The 24,925-nt window shown below is 43.2% G+C and overlaps 1 protein-coding gene across 1 annotated transcript; it reads left to right on the top strand.

Moving 5' to 3' along the window:
• Window positions 1-1,904: 1,904 nt before the first annotated feature.
• Window positions 1,905-24,459, top strand: GCG (glucagon). The gene is made up of 7 exons (XM_035132566.2): window positions 1,905-2,024; window positions 7,467-7,567; window positions 7,959-8,120; window positions 11,216-11,266; window positions 18,626-18,763; window positions 21,917-22,060; window positions 24,202-24,459. The coding sequence occupies exons 2-7, from the start codon at window positions 7,476-7,478 to the stop codon at window positions 24,203-24,205; spliced, it is 591 nt and encodes a 196-aa protein (XP_034988457.1). The 5' UTR covers window positions 1,905-2,024; window positions 7,467-7,475; the 3' UTR covers window positions 24,206-24,459.
• Window positions 24,460-24,925: the final 466 nt, after the last annotated feature.

Below are 24,925 nucleotides of genomic sequence, written 5' to 3'. Positions count from 1 at the left end.
ACCATTGTCCTGCCCCTTGAGAGACCCAGGCGGCTCTGGGTGGGCCAACCTGACTCAATCTGGGGCTGTCTCAATATGACTTGCTGGAAGCCCAGTGTCACCTCAATTCACTTTGAGATTCAGATGAATCTGGCACACAGCCCTGTAAATGCAGGTGCTGGCCAATCATATGCAGATCCACTTAGAAGACAAGTCCAACTGCCTACCCTTCAATATTCCTCAGCTGAAAATAGGGACATTTCTCACTCGCACCCCAACCAACTCTCCCCTTTCCCCCCCCCTCCACCTGCAGTGTATTTCCTAGAAGAAGGACGAGTGCCACCATAACCACACCAATGGGACACAGCACTCGCACCCTCCACTGTCCTGGGAAAAACCCTTAAACCAAATTTTAAACCCACGCTCCAGCAGCCGCTACGAGCTGCCCAAGGGAGGAGGTTGGCAGCAGCGGCCATGGAGAGGCAATGGGATGCTCCCTCATAGCCACAGCTGTCGCTTGGGACAAGCGCCGGCACATCCTCCTTCCTAATCTCAGCAGCGGCAGCACTGGCAGGGAAATTAGGAAATTCCAGGATCAAATCAGAAGCCGGGGTGGCTTTCGTAATTCCTGGGCTGTCCCTGGATAATCGGGACACTTGCAGGGGGTGCTGCTGTGCTAAACAGAGTCTACTCCCATGTTTTGGTTTTTCAACCTTGCAGTAACAGGATCCTCAAGCATGGACTTTCAAGTAACGGGACACACCCCAACCAAAAATGCATTGTAAAAAAAGTAAAGGGGTAAATGACCCATGGATGGTTAAGTCCGGTCAAAGGCGACTATGGGGCACTCACCTCGCTTTTCAGGCCAAAGTAGCCGGCGTTTGTCCACAGACAGCTTTCCGGGTCGTGTGGCCAGCATGACTAAACTTCTGACGCAACGGAACACCGTGATGGAAACCAGAGCGCACGGAAACGGTGTTTATCCTCCCGTCGCAGTGGTACCTTTTTATCTACTTGCACTTTGGGTGAGCTCCCATTGCTCTGTTCCAGCTTCTGCCAACCTAGCAGTTGCAAAAACTGCTAGGTTGGCAGAAGCTGGAACAGAGCAATGGGAGCTCACCCCGTCGCAGGGATTCGAACCGCCGACCTTATGATCGGCAAGCCCAAGAGGCTCAGTGGCTTAGACCACAGCACCACCCGCCTTTGTACCAACAGTACCACCAATGGTCCCCCCCTTTAAAGTGAATAAATCACACACAGATGGACAAATAAGGCTATAGCTCAGTGAGAGGATCTGCCCTGTATGGAGAAGGAAGGTCCCAGGTTCTACTTTTTAAAAATGTTTTCAGTTTTACAATGGCATCATTTTTGCAGAAGGTCCCAGGTTCAATCCCCAGCATCTCCAGGTTAGGCTGGGAATATCCCCTGCCTGAAACCCTTGGAAGCAACTTCTAGTAGGTGTACATGATGCTGAGCTAGATGAATCAATGGTCTGACAGCCTCCTGTGTTATAAGGTTTTTTTTTAGAATCTTCACTCTGAAATGCTTTAAAATGCCTTATTCTGGATCACATTTAATGTAATTGAATTACATTTAATTATGCTCCCATTGTGTTTGTGTGTGCCATAAGGAATGCACTGTTTCCCAAGCACTTGATTCCTACGATGGGTCGGTCTAATATCACGGTGACAGTTACCTCTTTTGACAGTGACACCTCATTGACTTCGTTAGGCTCTGTGTCAACACTGATGTCATGGAGTAAACAGAACAGACGTGTGAAATCAGTTGTAAAAAAATGGTCAAATGCAAAGAATGGCAAACAAGAGAATTCCCCCACCCCACCGCAATTGACTAAGGAAACTGTCAGCAATGATGCACTCCTATAAGTGCTTCCCAGAGCTGAACAGTATATATAGATATCAGTGGCTGAGCAGGAGAGACTAGCAGACAATTACTCTTGGATCCTCAAGGCTTCCAGAGGTCCCTGAAGAAAGAGACAGCACTGCCTTTCCTTCTTCTCCATAACCCTTCCAAAATACCTACAGGTAAGAGGAATAAGATAAGTTACCTGTAGCATTCATTGGGAGAGCTTGTTATATGTTTGGCTAACTTAGGCTGCATCAACAGGTTGCTTCATAATAGTTTTCCTTTTCCTCCCACTTGATGAGAAGCATCAGATTCAGAAACACGATGCAAACTTGTTTAAAATCCACTTCACTCAAAAGCTGTGCTGTTTATAATACTGAAGTAAATGACAATAGGCAGGGAGAGAGAGAGAGAAACTAATTGTATCATTATGATAAAATTATAGACAGATAGAGAGAAAGACTGATTGTATAATTAGAAAATTCCTGATGAAAGTGTTGAGGGAGGGAGGGTTTTCTTTTTAAAAAAATGAGGATATTTTGTATTTCATTTTTTTGTTTTTGTTTTTAAAAGAAAAGTAAAAACGGAGGTCTATTCTAGATGCAGAATTGTTCCTTGTTAAATTAAAGAGCAACATTTCAAAAGTACTAACCTCGTAAGCCAAACAAAATTCGAGAACACTCCAGCCAAAGTTGAGATCTTTTATGCCCTAGTAATAGCCAAGAAGGGTTCAGTTTATGCTGTGCAGCCTTGATCCAATCTCTTTTTCCTTGCAAATGTAAGTATCATTGACTGTACAAAGGATTGCTCTCTAATTCTCTTCATTGAAATCAATGGAACTTTAAAATGCTTAACTTCTTCTTCTTTTTTTTAGTGATTATTTTGTACTGTTTTTAATGGTGTGTTATGCTTCCTTGAATACATCTAGTGCTCTGCCCTAATATTTTATGATGCAGAAGTATATAAAAAACTTTTTTTATAAAAAATAATAATAATTAAAACTTTGGCTGGATCATGTCCTTAATCTGCTTCTGCAGAATCCCACTGTGATGGTTAACCCTCAATTCGTTTTCTGTTTATGACACCTTTACCATAAAAGGGTCTCTTTAAAAAAATAATTATTGACCTGACTTTGGAGGCAAACAATATGCAATGCAAGGAATCTGTGATTGGATATCCTATTCCTTTACATTTTCTGAAAAGTATTTCAGATGGAGCTCTGGTGCAGGAGAAGGGGGAGTCAGTGCTTTCTCACTTCCCGATTCTTCAATGCACTAGTACAATCTGCTTGCATGTTTCCCCCTCTCCAACTAGTAGTAGTTTCAGGGTGGGAGAGATTTGCATCAGAGAACTGGGGGGGAAGTGTTGAATGTCTTTGCCCTTAACCAGGGCCACGATTGGAGTTGTTAGGTACAGGAAGTGATCTTTTACACCTTACATAGGCATTATAATAGATATCTATATATCCATATGGGGCATAGAGGATTCAGTGGGAAATAACCATTTATTGGGTACATTGATCTCTTCGTTTTGGAGATAACTTCTCTGTCTTATTCTAAATGATGTGGAATTATAAGCCAAGAAATCTGGTGGCTGAAGCAGCATCACCAACAGATGAATGGTAGAAAACTTTTCTATGTAGAGTATGAGAAAGTTTCAAGGTGCTAGGATAATGAGTTGCTGTTCCATCCTGAGCACCACTCCCAAAAAATCTGAAATTAAATGTGTGTTAATTAACACCATTTCAGTTCATGTTTGTTACCTCAATTCACAATAATCGTGTTACCTATTAGCTAGTGTGAGAGATTAATAATAATAATTTTATATGCCACCCATCTGACTGGGCTGCCCAAGCCACTCTGGGCAGCTTCCAGAAAATTATAAAACTACAGTAAACAACTGTTTTACCTACCCTGGATTATAGCCACCAGTGCCCTATGAGCAGCCTCCAATGTAAACCATAATCCGCCCTTTCCAAAACCATTCTTTAACCAAAGCACAACTATTCCTTGAACTTTGCATTTCTCTGAATTTTGCAATGCGCTTCTTCAGCCAAGTATTCTCTTCGCAAAAATGTGGAAACTAGGGTACAGGGTACATAAAACAGTGTACAGTGTGCATATATTACAGTAAATAACATACAAAGATGTGTCATACTATGGGAAATTGCAAAAACGCATCTATCAGGAGGAACTGCATGCAAAAATTTGCATAATATGAGAAATCCACATGGAAATGGTGGTGAATTTTCATGAGTACTTAAAAAAAAGATTGAAATGTGGCGAACTGGACTTAACAGAAAAATGGGAAACAGCAAAAGCAAAATGGTCAGATTCGCCAATCCCTCGCTCCTAGCAAGGAAGGCAGTTTTCTTCCATATTTGTCAAGCATTCTTTTCAGTTTTACCTTATGAGCATGATGTTGGTTTCTTCTTCATAAATTGGAACATCACAATGCACCCCAATGATGGTGCACACACCTAGGTTTTCCAACAACAAATAAAATCTTCTGTATACTATTGTATATAGTTTAGCAGCAGTACACCTTGGTTCTAAACATGCTGGCTTGTAAGCCTGCTTAATTCAACAGAGTTTACTGCTAAGGACTTATTTTTCAAGTTGCAACTTTGGGGTTTTTCATTTTTCTTTTAGAGAAAAGGCAAGTAAAAGGTGATATCACAGAAATTTATAAAAATCAGGCACGTTACGGACAAAGTGGTTCGAGAAAAGTTTTTCTCCTTTTCTCATGGTACAGGAACTTGTGGACCTCCAGTGAAACTGAATGTTGGAAGATTTAGGGCAGATATGAGAAAGAAGTTCTTCATGCAGCACATAGTCAAACTATGAGACTCGCTCCCCCAGGAGGCAGCAATGGCCACCAACTTGGATGGCTTTAGAATGAGACAAATTCATGGAGGAGACGACTATCAATGGCTACTAGCCACGAAGCCTGTGCTCTGCTTCCACAGTTGGATGCAGCAATGCTTCCAAATACCAGTTTCTGGAAGCCAAATGAGGGGAGTGTGCCCTCCTCTTTGCAGGTTTCCCACAAACATTCGGTTGGCCACTGTGAGAACAGGATGCTGAACTGGATGGGTCATTGACCTGAACCAACAGCCTCTTATTATGTTGTGAAGCTGAGAAAAGGTACTCCTGGCCACAGAGGTCACTTGGCCCTCTAATCACAAAGGTGCATCCATGCATATTCCAAGCTATGTACCTGTTCCTTTACAGCAGGCACCCCCAAACTGCGGCCCTCCAGATGTTTTGGCCTACAACTCCCATGATTCCTAGCTAAGAGGACCAGTGGTCAGGGATGATGGGAATTGAGGTCCAAAACACCTGGAGGGCCGAAGTCTGGGGATGTCTGCTCTACAGGGTGTGTCACCCCACCCAGAACAGCCAATTGACTTATATTTCAGATACAGGAGCCACCGACCCAAAAATCTTCCATCTCCCCAAGGTTCAGGCCCTGTTTATTGGCCCTCACTCAATCCACCACTGTTTGTGGTGTTTGTGCCCTGGTCCAGAGCTTGCGTAGCCTCTCTTGATTCAGATGTTGTGGAGAGTGTCTTCATCATCATATTTATTCATCCCTAAAAGAGGCTGTCAAGAACATTGGCTTGAGATTTTTAGAATATCATTGGGAAGAAGCATGCCCTCTTGGGAAATAGCACTAGGAGGCAGCATTGCACTGCTGAATGACATAAGGAAGTGAGAGCAGGACTTGTTATTCTTGCAAATCTGAAAAGGAAGGTGGCGGCAGGCAAGGCAACAGTGGCGGCAGGACAGTTTGTATGCATTCTTACGAAACATGTTACAAAACTGGGCCTAACATAGTAAAAGCGCTTGTTAGCTTTGATCAAGTCCTGTGCCCCTGCTTTCAGAGTGACGTGGTTGCATAACTCAGTTTTGCAAAATTGTGCCAGTTGTTGGTAACTATAAATAGAAACCCACATAAAAGTTGCACCATATCGCAGGGTGCTAGGAATTCCTTTTCGTTCTTTATGCAGTCGAGTCATGGAGTAATCATGCTTACACTCTCTAAATCAGTGTTTCCCAAACTTGGGTCTCTGTAGTTTTTTGGACTACAACTCCCATCATCCCTGGCTGGTGAGACCAGTGGTCAGGGATAATGGGAACTGTAGTCCAAAAGCAGCTGGAGACCCAAGTTTGGGATAAAGATAAAGGGACCCCTGACGGTTAAGTCCAGTCACGGACGACTCTGGGGTTGCAGCGCTCATCTCACTTTACTGGCCAAGGGAGCTGGCGTTGATTCACAGACAGCTTCTGGGTCATGTGGCCAGCATGACTAAGCTGCTTCTGGTGAACCAGAGCAGTGCACGGAAACACCGTTTACTTTCCCGCCAGAGAGATACCTATTCATCTACTTGCACTGCATGCTTTCAAACTGCTAGGCTGGCAGGTGCTGGGACCGAGCAATGGGAGCTCACCCCATCGCGGGGATTTGAACCACTGACTTTCTGATTGGCAAGCCCTCGGCTCTGTGGTTTAGACCACAGCGCCACCCGCATTTGGGGTACACTGCTCTAAATCATATTTAATCCTCTAAATCCATCTATTAATTTTTAGTCTCTATGGAGATTCATTCCACGGGGAAGGAAGTCAAACTGATTTCAGTGGGTGTCCTTCCAAGTAACGCTCATATTCATATGTCACACCCCTGTGACAGAAGCTATTAAGAGTTGTATCTGCTGGTCAGCAACACTCCAGGTTGGGGCTGTAAAATCCACTAGTCATGTGGTTTCACCTAGAACGTTTGGAAGACTTCATGCCTGTGCTAGCAGCCACTAGGATTTCACTATACTGACATGTGGATTCTTCATAAGCATGGCTCCCCCCCCCAAAGGTATGGCTATGTGCTTAGCATGCAAACAGTTCCAGATTCAATCTCTGGCGACTCCAACTAAACATGTTAGCTACTAAGTGGTGGGAAAAACCTCTGCCTGAGATTCTGGGAGAACTGCTGTCAGTCAGAGTGGTACATTAAACGATCCCTACTGCTTTGAACACAAATTGAGGTTCTTAGGTTTATCATACCAGGGACCCAGGTGGTGCGGTGGGCTTGCTGATCAGAAGGTTGGCAATTCGAATCCCCGCAACGGGGTGAGCTCCCATTGCTTGGTCCCAGCTCCTGCCAACCTAGCAGTTCGAAAGCACGTCAAAATGCAAGTAGATAAATAGGAACCGCTACAGCGGGAAGGTAAACAGCGTTTCCATGTGCTGCTCTGGTTTGCCAGAAGCGGCTTTGTCATGCTGGCCACATGACTTGGAAGCTATACGCCGGCTCCCTCGGCCAATAATGGGAGATGAGCGCGCAACCTCAGAGTCGGTCACAACTGGACCTAATGGTCAGGGGTCCCTTTACCTTTACCTTTTTAGGTTTATCATAAACAGGGGTGGGGGACGAATTTAATGAATGGATCATCTAATCTGGTCTGAGGCTTCTCCCTATGTAAATTCCTCTGGTACACAGAATAGTTCTTTGTGACTTCCACATGGAGGTATAATGCCTGATCCATCTTTCAGTGTCTTCAGGCCACGTCACGAGTGTATGAAGCAGGTAGCAGTGACTATTTTCCCTCTATCTCTGCCCTACAGGTGACGAAAATGAAAAACATGTACTTGGTGGCTGGGTTGCTTTTAATGATTGTACAGAGCAGCTGGCAAAGTGCCCTTCAAGACAGAGAAGAGAAATCCAGGTAAACACCAGAGATCAAACTTTTAATGCTATAATAACCCAAATGTGGGCTATGTATTTTCTGGTAACAGAGCTGGCATGGAAATTCGTTTACAATGCTATCATTTAATCTTGCCACCCACTCAAAAAAAAAAATTGGATAAGCTAGTAGCAAATGAAATTGCCAATTCAACCAGTGCTGCTTTTGTCCTTTTGGTTTTTGTTGTGTAAGCAAAATCTCTATTTCCCATTACCAAACTGTTATTAAGCAACTAACAATCCTTTCTTAGCAGCAGTTATTATTTCTAGTACATTAGTTGCATATCTCTTCTGAGGAGGTTGACACATGGTACGGTGACTTTCAAAATGTGCAATCTTCAGTACAAATAATTTGTTACAAACCACACTTATAGATCCTTCAAGGCTTCCCAGGCCGAACTATTAGATGACTCTAGACAGCTGAATGAAGCGAAACGCCATTCACAAGGTACATTCACCAGCGATTACAGCAAGTACTTGGACACGATACGAGCTCAAGATTTTGTACAGTGGTTAATGAACACTAAAAGAAGCGGGTAAGCAAAATGGACACACCCCACCTGAACCCCCTTATATATTGCCACATGGCACACACAAGAAAGTCTTATGTACCATATAAACCCAGGAGACTGCATGATGAGGGGATAACTTCATCCAACTAAATATGTAGACTTTGGATCAATTCCAAGAGCTTCAATGTCCATCCATCCATCTGTCCATCCATCCATCCATCCATCCATCCATCCATCCATCCATCATCTGTCCAATTGCTTGTTCATCCATCTATCCATCCTGATTTACAAGCCCATTCTATGCTGAGAGATCGGAGCAAATAGCATCACTCGAATCTATTGCAAAAGCATCTTTTCACTCAGCGTCATCTCTTTGCTGCAAATGTGTCACTCCGTAATTTCCAGCACCCTGAGATACAGATGCTAGGTAACATTTTTCCAAGAGGTGTTAGTTGAAATAACTAACAATCAAATGAAAAGTTTTCTCATGCAAAACCTGCTGAAAGGAATGAGAATTGTGCAATAGTAAACACTGTCTACTTGAGCAACTCCCATTTGATCAATAGAGTTTAATGCTGGAGAACTTCTGAATGCTTTGGCTACAACCCAGTGAGTGCTTTTTCCATACTCATACATGAAGAATCACGCTCATAGCAGAATAATACTGTGCTGGCGCAGCTTCCATTCCTCCCAGTTCTGACTATCATTGCTGGTATGCCTTTTGGCTCATTGCTGAGTGGGAATTTCATCCCTGGTATCTCAGGCCCTAGTCAAGCACTCTAACCAGGACACAACAATGGCAAAATCAAATCTGTGCACTAGAATATCAGCTTTATTTTAAAGGGGTTCCTTTAAAACATCCTATCAGACAATGCACACACACACACACACACACACACACACACACACACACACATTTTCAGAGTCATTGAGGACCTTTTGAAACATTCAAATCTGTAACTGTATTATTAGAAGAATGGCAAAGTTGTAAGGCCATTAAGTGAAATTATTTTTGGACAGCTTTATTTTGAAGTTTAACATCATCATATGTAGGATCAAGATAATAACTGGCATGTGGTTTAAAAGAAGATAACACAATAGACAGAACAGTCTACATAGCCTCCTAAAGCAGATATGTTCCAGCTGTAGTACTGCAATTCACTGGAGCATTTGGCTGGAATTTAGAACACTATACCAAGTGAGACCATTGCCCATCTAACTCACTATTGTCTGCTGACTGGCTGCACCTCCCCAGAGTTTCATATGGGGTCTTTCTTAGCCCTAATTTCCTAGAGATGCCAGGAACTGAATCTGGGATCTTTAGTATATGAAGCATGTGCCCTTCTCCTAGGGGAAAAAACATGCCTTATGTCAGGGTGAGACTATTTCCCCATCAAGCCCAAAGTTATCAGACGCTCTCCAATCTCTCAAGCAGGCATTTCTTGTTACCTGCAACCTGATCTTTAACTGGAGACACCGTACTGAATCAGGGACCTTCAGTACACAAGGCATGTGCACTGTGCTATGGTCTCTTTCCCAGAAGAATGTGGGCCCAAGGAGGAAAGTTATGCATACAGATATGCACTTCCTTAGGCGTGAACTGTGTCCACAGCTGGCCACATGAAACAGACTTATCCAAGGAAGAAGTTCATTGGATGTATCTGGATTCCTCCCTCCACACAAGGTGAAAGCACAAGGGAAGGAATTGGCCCACTGTGGATCCTACCCATAGTACTGTCGTGCAGTAAAACAATGGCTTTGAAATTGCTTGCCTTCAGGGAATCCTTACTCTGCTGATTTGTCAACTGAGGAACTCTGGTTCATCTGCCATGGTATTCCTATTCCATTGAAGAAGATGCCAGGAAGTGTTCTAGAGCAGCCTCTCACTTCTCAACCAAGGTGATCAGGCACCAGTGTAGCCCTGAATGAACTGACAGTGTGAGCTATAACATTCCCCTGTAGGAGCACTGACAGTGATGAGGAAACGACATTGCAGCATTGCTTAACCACTGATAAATGATCTTCTGATTGAGGACCAGAAGCTAAGCTCCCAAGGAACACCAGCCCTCCCTGGAACACAGCTTGGAAAACCAATGCAGCAAAATCTAACCAAAAGTAATGTACCATTGGAAACTCCTGAAATAAACCAACTATTGGAAACCACTGAAATAAACCAACTATGTGGGTTTCGTTTTCTTTATTTCACCCCCCTCTTTACTTCTCCTTCACAACTTTATGTTTGGATCATTCACCATTTCTCATGCTGACAGCCAAAGTCATTTGGTACTTTGGTGTCTCTCACATGCGTATCAGCATTGGATATGTCGCTGTCCACATACTTTGTTGCCATTGCTGCTTCACTGTCATGCGTATCGTTGTTGTTTTACTTTTGGGGTCTTGTGCCCACTTCAGCCACCACTGTTGTTCCATCAGTCCGTCGAACAATGCCTTAATCAGATGACATTGGCTAACAACTTGATAAATGAAGCTCTCTCTTGGTATATGTGAAAGTCTCAGATAATCTAAGGGGGGGGGATGGTCCTGCCACTTTATATTATGCATAGGGCAAGCAGAGAGCTGCCAGGAAAGGGGTCCCTCTGGAGTGTTGTTGTCTTTGTGGCTGAGTTCATTCTGTGGGCAGCCTCCCTACCCATCAATCCTACAGCCTCCCAGTATGCAAAGGAGAACAGCCCTCCACTGGTTATGGAATACCAAGAGTGGCTGTGCCAATGTTCCTTTTGAACAGGCCACAGCCCATCAGATTAAGCCCAGCTTTTCCCAATAGCCACCCTGGGGTTGATGGGAGTTGTGTGGCCCTAAACACTTTTGGAGGTGTCTTTCATCCAAAGACACCAAACGGGATTGATCGTTTTTAGCTGCTGGGTGCAGTGGTTGGTCAATCAGTTGTAAGACATATATAAATTATGTCCCCAAAGAAAGACAGCTCTGGGATCTTTATAGAATTAAATGCAGGAGTAATGCAATTCCTATATGATTCTTGTTGTATACATTTAAGCACTAAACAGTTAACTGATGTGCAATGGGTTTTTCTCCCCGTCTACATATCTGTGCAAATGTAATTTTAATAACCTAATGCCTATCATGGACCTCTGCTGCAGACAAGGACATGAAGAGAGTGAGAAAGAAAACCTCCTGGACAATCTCTCAAGGTATTTTAAGTAATTTCAGTTTTTTTTAATACAGGGAATATAACAAAAAACAAACAAACACCAGATCCTAAATCAATTTGACTAGGGTACTTCCAGATGGACAGTTTATTGAGTACTCATTCCTATTGGTTTGCAGGGAGATGAGAGAATTCTGGCTATTTAACAAGCTTTTATTCTGATCTGTTTGTGGGGGTGTTAGGTGACAGTTGTGTCGAAGCAAGTGTTATCCCACACTTTCCAGCGCATTTCCCGGCTACTTTCCTGACTTCAAAAAGTCCAATCTTTTGGGAAAGCGGGTTTTTTCCATTCACCTATAATTTGCCAGTACACCAACAGTCTGGATGTGCTCTCAGTTGTGTGTGTGTGTGTGTGCTGGAAAACATTAGCCCTCGTGTGCAATATCGTGCTACATGGATGCTACTGCCTATGAAGAATCTCCCCTCTCGATGCTGACGATCTGATCATCTAGTGGGAGAGAAGGGGTGCCTCCTGGAAAAAGTTCTCCCAACACATGATGGCTGCCCTATGTGGCAGCTCAGAACCACAATGTCTACATATGATGATGCTTATAGCAGCTGTGGGGAAGCTTGGCTCTTCCTGATGCTGCTGAACCTCAGCTCCCATCAACACCAGCAAACCTGGCCAGTAATGGTGGGGTTCATAGTTCAGCAACATCCAGGGGGCCAAAGATTTCCCACACATGCCTTAGAGAACCATCTAAGCCAGACTGGAATGGCAATGGTTCTCCAGAGCCCCAGGCAGAGCCCACCCCCCCACCCCGCTGCTGCTGCCTGATCCTTTTAACTGGTAATGTTAGGGACTGAGTTTAAGACCTTTTGCATGCAGATCAAATCTACCACTGAACTATGGCTGTCCTCCCAGGATGTACCAAATGTACATACCGGTAGTAGCTTTTTGTGAAGTTATGGCATGGAAACCTCTTTCTGTTTGTGTATGATCCTTCCTGGATGGGGGTGGCTTCTCTTTCATGGCTGTTCCATTCCATGACAGCAACACACAAATAGATGGGCTACTTAGGGCAGTAGCTCAAGCTAGATTTTTATAATGAATTCAAGTATAGTCGGGTAAAAACAAAGATGTCTGCTAGTTTCAGACATGATATCACAGGTGGCTGTTCCCTTGGCATTGCAGACAAGTGTGTTGTTGGAACCACCCACAGCTGCCTTTTGGATTATGGTCTCTTGATTGAGCATGATGCCCGTCTACTTCACACATTAGGTAAAGGTAAAGGTACCTCTGACCATTAGGTCCAGTTGCGGACGACTCTGAGGTTGCGGTGCTCATCTCGCTCTATAGGCCGAGGGAACCGGCGTTTGTCCGCAGACAGCTTCTGGGTCATGTGGCCAGCATGACTAAGCCGCTTCTGGCGAACCAGAGCAGCGCACGGAAACACTGTTTTTACCTTCCTGCTGGAGCAGTAGCTATTCATCTACTTGCACTTTGACGTGCTTTTGAACTGCGAGGCGGGCAGGAGCTGGGACCGAACAATGGGAGCTCACCCCGTTGCGGGGATTTGAACTGCCGACTTTCTGATCAGCAAGCCTAGGTTCTGTGGTTTAGACCACAGCGCCACCCACTTCACACATTGTTGTTGTTTAGTCATGTCCGACTCTTCGTGACCCCATGGACCCTAGCACGGACCATAGCACTTCACACATTAGGTGGAGGTAAATACCAAGTGGATACAAGATACCATGTGGTGCAGGTTGCAGGGAACCAGAGCCCATCACAGCTTCCTGACACATGCACCTGTGCAACGCGCCTGTTTGCATACATTATATTTTTACTTGTGGATGTAAAATATGTTATATGTAGTCATGCACACAAGGTGTGTGAACTAGTCCTTAGTTAACAAGCTTACAGAGTTTTGCATCGGTTTACACTAAATGCCTTTAATGGTGCTTCTCAAAATAAGTAGACATTCAACTCATGAATCTATCACAGACACAAAAATCACTAAGCATAATGTAATACAGTGGAGGGGGAAAAAACAAGGCATTCTAAAAACGTTGGTGAGGAAAGTGAAACAGGATCTAGCATAAAACTTGACAAAAATAATATGCGTATAGGGAACAGTTTTACTGCTCCAAACAAACAGAAATGCAGGAGCAAAATGTTTGTGGAAATCTGAAATGGTGGGGAATAGCAAAGGGAGATTCAGTATGACTTGAGTATCACATCAGGAAAGGTTGGGAACACATCCATGTTCCATTTGTGCTATCTTTGGGAAGAATTCTCAGAAAGATGGTCTACACTAGAGGCGGCCACTGATTCGGTTCTTTTCCCTGAATGAAGCTATCAGCCCCTACCCTCATTGATCCTAGAATGAAAAGAGGTTTCTGGATAAATGGAATCTATGACACCTTTGATTTGGCTGGGCATTTTGTGTGTGAGAGGGAATGGAACCCTTTAGCAAAACTCATGGCCAGCAAGAGGTTGATGGAAGCACCTCCACTGTTAAGCACATCCTGATTCCTCATCAAGCGATACATCTCCATACCCGTGCTGGATGTCCTCCTGCTGCAGAGGTACTATTGTGGACAACTGCTTACAGGTGCCATAAAGGGGACAATTCAAACCCCAAACCTGCTGGGTTGAGAGAGGTCGGCTCCAGAAGATCTTCAGCTCAGCCAGCTTTTTCCTGGCATAGCTGGGCTATGCTGGCATAAACTCCAAATCCTGGTTCAGTTAGCAAAATGCCAGTGGAATATCTTCATCCTGGTGTAGCAAGCTAAATCAAATCAAGTGGCATAAGTTCCCCAAAATGGGTGTACCGGGGGAGTGGGTGGGGGGAGGGATGTCCTTATCCTAGATCTTAACTCTGTTCAGCTAAGTCATGTGATCTAGCAAGCCTGCAGCAGTACATCAGCAAAAAGGGTGCTATAAGTGTAAGCTCAGCTGCCAGTAGCCCTACTCCTGAGCTGAGTTTGGAATAGGGGTAACTAACACTGGCTTCAGTCAAGCTGGTGTTAAGTCCCACTGGCTTACTATACTTAGGATTGATTGGTCTGCTAAATGCTAGAATTTGCAATCAGATACAGGTGTGGGTCACATTGTTGTGGTGTCAGCAGTTGCTTGAGGCAAATCTTCCTAACCCAATAGTAGGTTTGATTGAGCTGGGGGGGGGGTACAGATTTCTTCTTTACCAATAGGGCTGGCACTAGAACCATGGGACATAGCTGTCAAGTTTTCTCTTTTCTCACGAGGAAGCCTATTCAGCATAAGGGAATTTCCCTTTAAAAAAGGGAGAACTTGACAGCTATGTTTTTTTGGGGGGGGCAGCAGGAGTCTCCTTTGAAGACCTTAATAGCTCTTGTCCTGCAGTGGAGCTGTCTCCTTAATTCCTGGAATCAGAGAGCCAGTCAAATAACCTTCCATGCTAATTTTGACAACCAAACTGGCTTATTGGGAATGCAGGCCAAATGTTTAAAGTGCAAGTTAGCACTTTGGAAAGCAGTCGTACGGGACCTAGAACTGCCCCACTTCTTTTCAGGTCGACACAACTGAATCTGACCTAACCACCCACACTCTCCCTTTTCTCTTCTTTTGGCCCCTGGTGTGGGCTAAACCTTCTCCTTCCCTCTGCGGATACTTAGATCTCTCTACCCATTGAGAACCATCTGGTCCAATCTCCAATGCCTCCTATTTCTCTTTCTTGGTCATGCTAGAATGGTATGGGCATGATGAACTGACATGATCTGTCTATGCTCTCTGTGGCTGCCTCAACCACAATGCCTCCAACTAAGGAGTGGTAAGTTCAGAGAGCCACCTCAGAGCACCTCTAGTTACTTCCCTGCAGCAGCAGTCCATGCCTGGCGGGTGGGCAGTGGTGGTGGCCGCAGTCACAGTGAGTGGTGGTCTGGCTGCAGTGGTGATGGCAGTGGTGGCCGGTGAGTCCATGAGTGGTGGATGGAGCAGGCAGCCTGCCACCTGAGTCACATGTGTCACATGCCTCATTATAGGGTCGGAGATGCTAGGAGCAAAAAGACAAAACAAGAAGGCAGCCTGAGTCATGAAGAGGGATGGGGTTCACAATCACTGACCAGCTCATTTGTTTTTCACATCATGCTTGCTCAAATTCTCTTTTTTTTTTTAAATGAATTTTATTCAATTTTCCGAATTTAACCAATTAAAATAATAAAAAAAAAACATTCTTTTATACAAAACAATATAAATTTTCATCTAACATCCTGCTCTGCCGAGCTACGACTTCCCCCCCTCCCTTCACGCGGGTTTCTTGTTGACTCCCTTTTTGCAGTTCCTTTTTGACTTTTTAATCAATTCGTAGGATTTACTTCAATCCTGCAAGTGTTTTTAAAGGTCTACAGTTTTTCTCCATGTACTCCACATATTTACTCCAGTCTTTTTGAAACCTTGTCTCCCCCTGGTCGCGAATCTTGCAAGTCATCCTTGCGAGTTCAGCATAGTCCACCATTTTAGTCTGCCACTCCTCAATTGTTGGTAATTCCTGTGTTTTCCATTTTTGGGCTAACAAAGTCCTAGCCGCGGTTGTCGCATACATAAACAATACTTGATCTTCTTTTCTAATCTCTTCTCCCATTATTCCTAGCAAAAATGCTTCCGGTTTTTTTGGGAAGGTATATCTAAGCATCTTTTTCAACTCATTATAAAACATCTCCCAAAATCTTTTTACCCTATCGCATGTCCACCACATATGATAAAATTCACCATTTCCCTCTTTACATTTCCAGCAAGTTTTATCACTCATTCTAAACATTTTGGCTAGTTTAACTGGTGTTAAATACCATCTATACAACATCTTATACACATTTTCTTTCAAGGCGGTACATGCTGTGAATCTCAAGGTTTGAGTCCATAATTTCAACCACGCGTCGTATTCAATATTATGCCCAAAATCTTTTGCCCATTTAATCATCGCTTCTTTTGTCAACTCATCTTTTGTATACCACTCTAACAACAAATTATACATTTTTGACAGAAGCTTTGTTTTGCCTTCAAGCACTTCTATTTGGAATTTGGACCTTTTATCCTCAAATCCTATTTTTCTGTCCTCCCTAAGAACATCGTTTATTTGATGGTATTGTATCCATCCTGTTAAAGCTCCTTTAATTTCTTCATAGGGTTTAAGTCTCCATCCTTTTTCAGTCCTTGTCAAGATTTCCTCATAAGTGGCCCACTTCCCCTCCATATTTACTTTCTTAACTGTTAATACCTCTACTGGTGAAACCCACCATGGTTTTTTAATCTCTAACAGCATTTTGTTTCTTTCCCACACCTCGTACAGAGATCTCCTTATCACATGATTAGTAAACCCAGTATGAGACTTCTTTTTATCATAACATAAATATGCATGCCATCCAAATCTATTGTTAAAACCTTCCAAATCTAGCAGATCAGTATTCTTTAACGTTATCCACTCTTTAATCCAACACATACAAGACGCTTCATAATAAAGTCTTAAGTCTGGTAGGGAGAAACCGCCTCTTTCTTTTCTATCTACCAAAATTTTATGTTTTATTCTAGGTTTTTTCCCCTGCCAGACAAATCTTGACAAAATCTTCTGCCATTCTTGAAATTGTCTTGTACCCTTCACTACAGGTATAGTTTGAAATAAGAATAACATTTTAGGTAGTATGTTCATCTTAATTGCTGCTATTCTTCCTAGAAATGACATGTTCATATTAGTCCACCTTTCCAGGTCTTTCTTAATTTCTCTCCATACTGGTTCATAGTTGTCACTGTATAAATTAATATTCTTTGTTGTCATCCATATTCCGAGGTATTTTACTTTTTTTGCCACATCGAAACCATATTTTAGATGTAACTCTTGCTTTTCCTCTTTCGTCATATTCATTGTCATAACCTTTGTTTTCTGTCTGTTTAATTTAAATCCTGCTAATTGTCCAAATTTCTCAATTTCTTCTATAGCCTCTGCAACACTTTCATTGGGATTTTCCAGAGTTAAAACTAAATCGTCCGCGAAGGCTTTCACTTTGAATTGTTTCGCGCCTACTTTAATTCCTCTAATAGTTGAAAGATCTCTTAGTCTGTTCAATAGTACTTCCAGGACCATGATGAATAATAAAGGAGATAAAGGACACCCCTGTCTAGTTCCTTTTGTGATGTCAAAATAATCTGTTAATGTATTATTAATAATCAATCTTGCTTTTTGTTCTGAATATATTGCCTCGATCCCATTCAGAAATGAATCTTTACCAACCATCGATTCCAAATTCTTCTTCATAAACAGCCAAGATATATTGTCAAATGCTTTCTCTGCATCCACAAACATTAACACTGCTGGCTTGTCTATCTTGGTTTCCAGATATTCTATTACATCTATAATATGTCTAACATTGTCTTTTAACTGTCTGCCAGGAAGAAAACCAGCTTGATCTTTATGTATCATTTCATTCAAAACTTCTTTCAATCTCTTGGACATTATATCTGCAAAGAGCTTATAATCATTATTCAATAAAGAAATTGGTCTGTAATTTCTAACTTCTAAGCTGTCCACTCCTGGTTTTGGAATCAATGTTATATACGCTTCCTTCCATGTATTTGGGATCTTTCCTCCTGCAAGGATGTTATTCATCACTTCTTCTAAAATTGGTGCCAACTGTCCATTTAAAACTTTATAATATTTTGCTGATAATCCATCTGGTCCTGGGGCTTTTCCTAGTTTCATTCTCGTTATTGCCTGGTGTATTTCTTGTGTTGTTATCCTGTTGTTAAGTTTTCATGCTTGCTCAAATTCTCCGTGTTTCAGTCTACTATTCATTCCTCACATGTCAGCTCGGTCCAATCTCTCTCTCTCTCTTTTCAAAATGTCATAACTGACTTTGGTTCACCTTTGTTGTGATAACTTTTTTTTTGCGCAATGGATTTTGCTCTTTGTCATTCTGCTGCCATTACATTCATCGCTGCCCATCACAATCAAGCATCCATCTGCATGCCCCCAGGCAGATTGTGATTTGCTTGTCTTGCGGGGTCTTTGTTTTCTTCTTCCTGCAACGCAGCAGAGGCATTGGTGTGCCCAACCCACAGCTACTGCCATCACCTCAGCTAAGCAGAGTTCATATTAGCACACATTCCAGAAGCGCAGCCCATCTGAGTTTGAAAAGGGCTGTACAGTTACAACAGCCAACTTCAACACACTGCCTTTCAGTTTGTTATTTTCTTGCCACCGCTGCAACCAGTCTTGTTAAATATTGCTGACACTTGCACGAGGCGCAATTGGCTCTCAAAGCTCGCGAACGTTCGCAAACGAGTGGATGAAGCTGTGCTTGTGTGCATGCTCGGTTATTGTGAAATTCGCCAGCATTCCTAGTCCTAAGGCAACTGTTCTTCTTTTAGCAATGGACTCGCCAGGCGTCATGCTGAATACGAGAGACATGCCGATGGCACCTTCACCAGCGACATCAGCTCTTACTTGGAGAGCCAAGCTGCCAAGGAGTTCATTGCTTGGCTAGCAAATGGAGGAGGAAGAAGAGAGTAAGAATCCATCTGTTGCTACTATCATTAAGCATTTCTTAGCTTTTTTCGGGGTGGGGGGATTAATACCAATCAAAGCCTGCTGGAACCACAATGTATTGCTGCCACACCTTCCTCACTGTATTTCATAGTCTTCTTTTGTAACTGAAAATGTTGTCATGGGTGTGGAATGATCTACCTGCCAATTAAAATGTAGTTCTTTTGAGACTTGATTGTGCTGTTTCGTGCTCGAATGGGTCACATTTTCTCCATGAGGTCAAATTCTACAGAAGGTCAATGTTGGTTTCATGTTTCCTCTGATTTCTTCCCTACCCTGCTTTGCTTCCATTCAAACGTCTTGCACCCACTTCTTGACCACCCCAAGTTTTGTCAACCCCAATCTCTCTGGTTCCCTGTTTGCCCCAGGATCCCAACCTGCTTTCTGCCACTGTTCCCAGCATCCTCCTTTCCCTTCCATTTTTCCCGTTTCCAAAGTTTGTACAAACTCCTCCTCTTCAAGCCTCTCCTTCTTCTCCCCTCCCCCACGCCTTTTCAAGAAGTTGCTGCTAAAAACTCATCATCACACTGTCACTGTCTTTTCCATCCCTTTACAAAAGGGTGTTTTTTTGTGTGTGCCTTCCCACTCTTGCTGTGTGTTACGTTGAATATATTTACCCCTCCTCTCCTGCCTCAAAGCATCCCGTAACATTGGGCTGCCAACACCTCCATCAGTAACCTGTACTCCATCAGTAACCACCTACATCCTGTTCTCACCACTCTCGTGACAACCTCCTTTTCTTTTTGATCCTTTTGGCCTGTTCTACCCACTGCTGCTGACTTTGATCCATCTTCCTCAGTGCACATTTGGAACGGCATCTTTCTGCCTCCGTTCCCTCCCTTAATAAGCCCACTCACAGACGTCTGCAAGCCCCCTACACGTTTTTGCCTGTGCGGCCTGGCAGTCGAAAGTTCAACACGCTTTGTCCCATCTGTACTCGTTTTGTACCTTTAGACTGTGAGCTCTTTCTGAGCAGGGCCCAACTTCCTTCCTGCCTTCCTTCTTCCTTCCCTCGATACTGTGCTCAAAATCTATATTGCCAGCTGTAAAAGACACAGCGTATGCCATAGGCGCTCCATAAAAATTGGTTATGAGATTGCTGTAATGATGATAGCAAAATGAGATCGGAGAGTCAAACATGGTGGTACATGTTGGAAGTTAGGAAGAAAGCCAACTGAGAGTAAAAAAAAAGTATTTCTGAAACACCTGGTTATAGATAACTTTGGGCATTTTGGTGGCTCTTGAGAAGATACCTGTGGCAATGGCTGGAGACGGAAGGTGGTGATTATAATAACCTGATAGACAAAAATACATTTTTGTAATTGGCATGGCATGGTATATGTCTGCTCTTACCTACTGGATATCAGTCATTGAATCAGAAACAAAAAGAGAACGCAGCCATCCAAGATGGGAAAGCAACATCCCTCTTTTGCACTCTGTTTCCTGTAACATAGTGGCTCACTATGTGTTGCATGCAAATGCATGGAGTGGTTTGCTTTGGTTTAAAGGAAAACAGTGGCTGTAAGCAGAAAAGCAGCAAAATGGGCCGTGCAGCCCTTTGTTTACCCTGGGAGGGGTGAATTGGACCAGAAAAATGGCAAGTGGGAAAGGGTTAAGCATGCCACATCTCTGCTCAAAATCTGCCCCCATTTTTCTTTTCTTAAAAACAGCACCTGTGTCATTATCCCTGAGACCTTTTATAGCTTCGAGAGAAAGTAACGGTTCTTTAAAACTGACTCTACTGCTTTGATATTATTACCAATCAAATCTAAGACATTAGTTTGGCAAAGATTACAGCAAGCCACAGTTCTCTTGCTTGTGTACCTGCTGAAAGCAACCCCTAGGCCATTAAAACAGGACCAGTATTCCTCTCCGTATGCTTATATGGTTACACATCATCAAAAAGATCGAGGGAAATAGTATTGCAGGCTGTTGCAAATTCTCTGCAAAACCCACCAGGACTCCTTGATGTTGCTGACAGCCAGATATTTTGACACATTTCCCCCTCTCCTCTCCCCTCCCAGCCCCTTCCTAGGAATTAAATCTAGAGATTAAGAAGTAAAAATAAATAAATGATGAAACAGTCAGCTCTTATGTGGGGACATTTAATTCTGAAGTATATTGGGTTCAGCATGCTTGGAATACATTTTTTTATATTGCCTTTTGCTTCCAACAGTAGCACTGGAACTCTTGGTTTGATATTGTATCTGCTGTTTCTGAACTTGATTAAAATTCTGAGCAAGGAATACTGAACTTTTTCTCAGGAAATGTTTGTTCTGTTGTCATTCCTGTGGTCTCACGCAGCGGAGCTGGCTCACATGATACTAAGAAACTTGTTCTCTTGTGAAATAATTTAAAAATTGTTTGCGTCCATATATACATCCTCTCACACAGAAGGATATTACTGTCTAGGATGAGGCAAACGGCTTTATTCTCTGGAAACACAGCTCTCAGAGAATACTGAAATATTGCATCAACATTCTCAAAGAGTTTAGACAGAAAGTTCCCCGGGTGATAATGAATCAACGGTAGAGATACCTGTCTCTTCTACATATGTGAAGGCTCCCATCCATAACCTGCTTAATCTGGAGCAGTCCAACTTATTTAAAATGGATCTGCAGCTCCAGAAACATTTCCTAAGCGCACTAGCAGGAATTCAGCACTAGATGTTTGGATTCATTGGCATAGCTGCTTTGTGGTAGAGATAGTAATCCGAATTGGTGGGATTTGGTAGTACATGCCGAGATTAATAGCAGCTGCGTGTAATATTTGGTCAGGCGAGCACTGCTGAAGTGTGAAGTAGCCCAAGTTAAACACTTTAAAGTTCCATTTATTTAGGCAGGAGAGATAAGCATGCGCTTTAAAATCTGCCACTGAAATCATCTGCCACTGAAATCATCAGGACATTAAAAGCTCTCAGTCTTGGCTGAAAGTGCTAAATTTTTTCCATTTTCTAGGTCTGCAAACATACCCCTAGTGCTATTTTGCTAGAAGATACAAAAACTTGATCCTATACATTTTTTGCTGGGGAGAATTTGAGCAACATTAAGGATTAGGCAGGGGTTATGTTTATTTTGACCCACAAGGATGTTATTTGTCCATTTCCCCCCTTTAAGTTTCTCAGAAGGAGCTGGAGTGGCTGAAAACGTTGGCAGAAGACATGCGGATGGAACTTTCACCAGCGATTACCACAAATTCCTGGATGAGGAGGCTGGCAAAGAGTTCCTGAAGTGGCTGATGAGCAACAAACCAACTGAGAGGTGCCTGAATTTTGGCTAACTGTAGAACAGCTTTCCTTGGATTGCCTATTAGCAGGTGTTGGTGTTGGTGGGGAATGCTGCTTATTTCCACTTAGGTATTCATTTACACCAGGAACGGCCCACCTCCTGTCTGTAGGGCCTGATCTACAGCTCAGCCCCCAAACATTTTATCTAGCTCCCCCAAAGTTTGTCAGTTTTGGTGGTGGTGACAAAAGGAAAGTAGATCATGTGGTGGGAAGGTCAGTGATGTGGCCATCTTATGCATAGCTGCCAAGTTTCGGCCTGAGAAATAAGGGACTGGACCGGAAGTAGCAGACCGGATATAGCGCTGCTGCCATTTTGGAACTGGGCGGAGCATGCTCAGAAGCTACTTTTGATGCTGCTCTGCCCTGTTCCAAAATGGCCACCACACCAGAAGTCGCACTGCGGCCATTTTGGAACTGGGCAAAGCAGCATCAAAAGTCGCTTCTGAGCATGCTCTGCCCAGTTCCAAAATGGCCGCTGCGCCAGAATAAACCAGGGAAAAACAAAAAAAAAATCGGTTTTTCGGCTGGGGACAGCTGGGAAAACGGGGGTTTCCCGGGGAATATGGGAGACTTGGCAGCTATGATCTTATGTGGGAGAGAGGGAATGTGTGAGTACTTTTGCGTTAAGGTCCTGCTTCCAGCTTCTCATGGGCATCTGGTTGGCTAACCATGGGAACAGAATTCTAGACTGGATGTGTCTTTGGTCTGATTCAGCTTTTCTTATGTTCTTATGTTGGGTGGTGACACAACCACCTTGGGCCACAATCACCCCCGGTATGTGGCCCCTGGAGAATTGGCCAAGGGTGAACCAAAAAAGGTTGACCATATGCATGTACAGAGTTGGAAATGCTTTATGAACGATTTTAACTTTGTAAAAAGAGCAGGGGTATTTCCGGAGGACCCTGTGGGTTCCCCCCATATTTCTCCCAGACAGATGTTCCTAATCATGCAAACCAACAAATCATTTTTCCACACATGGATGGGGAGCATGTGAAAAAGCACTTGTATACTTGCTTTTCTGCATGACTGAGGAGTTTCAGCCAGAGAACTATATGAAGAAAACCCCTTCAAGTATACCTCTGGATGTCTGGTGCGTAGGGACTCCAAGGGTTCAGCAATCATGTCCCATCAGGGCAAGGATTTCCACTTCCACAACAGGACTTTCTCCGTTCCCCCGTGCCCTGCACCTGCCTCAAATTTGCTCCAGAGGGTTGACAGAACTCCTAGAACAGATTTGGGGGGGGGGCACAGGGGCAGAAGAGGAGAACAATGTTCTGTCAGTGCAAGCAGAAATCTGGAACATTGAGGGAGCATTACATTTACACAACCCAAAGCCTCTTCCATGTGGCAATGGCAGCAGATCCCACCATTATGGAGAAGGCAGCCACCTCAGGTAGCAGAAATGGAGGCACCTTTGAAAGGAAGCAGATTTGCCAGGCATTGAATTATTTGTGGTCGTGTAGGAATATTTTTGTCCCTGTGTGCCTGGATGTCAATCATGTTTTCATCAATATTTAGTTTAAGAGGCAGTGCCTTCTTTTGCAATGGCTCTCACTAGTAAGGAGTACTGGGACTTCATTTTTTGCTGCTAACGTAAGGCATTATATGCGCCTCCCTTGAACTTTTATCACAATAGGAGTACTAGGATCTCTCTCTCTCTCTCTCTCTCTACACACACACACACACACACACACACACACACACACACACACACACACACCTGAAAACAGCACCAATGTGAGGTCAACTGTTTAGAGCAGAGGTTCCCAAAACTGTGGTCCACAGACCTTCAGAAGTCCATGAGCTTCATTTTGGCAGCCTGTGGCATATCTGTGTCTTGGTGGTTGAAGACAGCAAATGGCATCTCCATTGCATTAAATGTTCATATTGATCTTTAATTGCATTTTATTGCTTCTTTCATTCTGTGGAATAAAATACCACCGGTTAAAAAATAAGAGAGACACTGAAAATACCTTTTAAAATCACACAACGTGCCACAATGGCCACAACAGGCAGGAAAATAGTCAAATGGTCCACAAAGAACCTCCACAATTCTATTTTCTTTTTTTAAAATCTCTCTCTGTGTGCGCTAACAATTTTTATTGTGTTTTTCAGATAGAGCATACAGACCATACATAAAATATGAATACAGAACTAATCCCCCAAACAGAGAGAGACAGAAGATTGCAGAAGACGCAGAGTTGCCTTGCATAAAAACAACTTCGCCTTCAGGAGATGTTTTAAATCCAATTCTAATACTAAACTTCACATGATCCACAAATTCAAAAATACTCTGGGAACCCTTCTAGCATTATTATTATTATTATTATTATTACCACCACACTTGTTTGTGTAAGAAATAAAGCTCCCCCAATCCCCTCAGAAGGTGTCCTTGTGTTTTTGTGCCCCTAGCCATCCTTACCGTTAGATTTCCACCAAGAGTTACCTGCCAGAGCTGCAGCAATTTTCAAGTGGTCCATGGGGGTTTTTGTTTAAGGGAGGGGGAAAACACTGGACTGGAAACCACCATGGCAATTAAGTGGGGTATCAATCAATTAACTAATTATAGTAATAAAGTTATATCCCCCTTAAAATTAATGTGAAACTCCCCCAACCCCCCCAAAAAAAATTACAAATTGCATCATCAGGGCAGGATTGCAGCAGAAGGATTCGACCCTTTCCTCCCTCGAAACTGCTGTTTTTGACACAGCTTCAGATGAAGGATTTCTTCAGGACCACAGCAGGGGGGGGGTTAAATACCCCCATGCCTGTTGTGACCATGAAAATTGCCACGCATTCCCCAGCTTATTATATCTGTATCTTTTTATATATATTTTTA

This window comes from Zootoca vivipara, chromosome 1, assembly GCF_963506605.1.
Source record: "Zootoca vivipara chromosome 1, rZooViv1.1, whole genome shotgun sequence".
Classification (NCBI taxonomy): Eukaryota; Metazoa; Chordata; class Lepidosauria; order Squamata; family Lacertidae; genus Zootoca; species Zootoca vivipara.
The sequence above is the reverse complement of the archived record's forward strand: the minus strand, read 5'-3'. Positions and strand labels throughout refer to the sequence as shown.

Excerpts from the sequence above, each read along its gene's own strand:
- GCG (XM_035132566.2), top strand. The coding sequence starts at position 7,476 with ATGAAAAACATGTACTTGGTGGCTGGGTTGCTTTTAATGATTGTACAG. Across the intron at positions 7,568-7,958 it reads GACAGAGAAGAGAAATCCAG|ATCCTTCAAGGCTTCCCAGG; the intron begins GTAAACACCAGA and ends CCACACTTATAG. Across the intron at positions 18,764-21,916 it reads AATGGAGGAGGAAGAAGAGA|TTTCTCAGAAGGAGCTGGAG; the intron begins GTAAGAATCCAT and ends CCCCCCTTTAAG.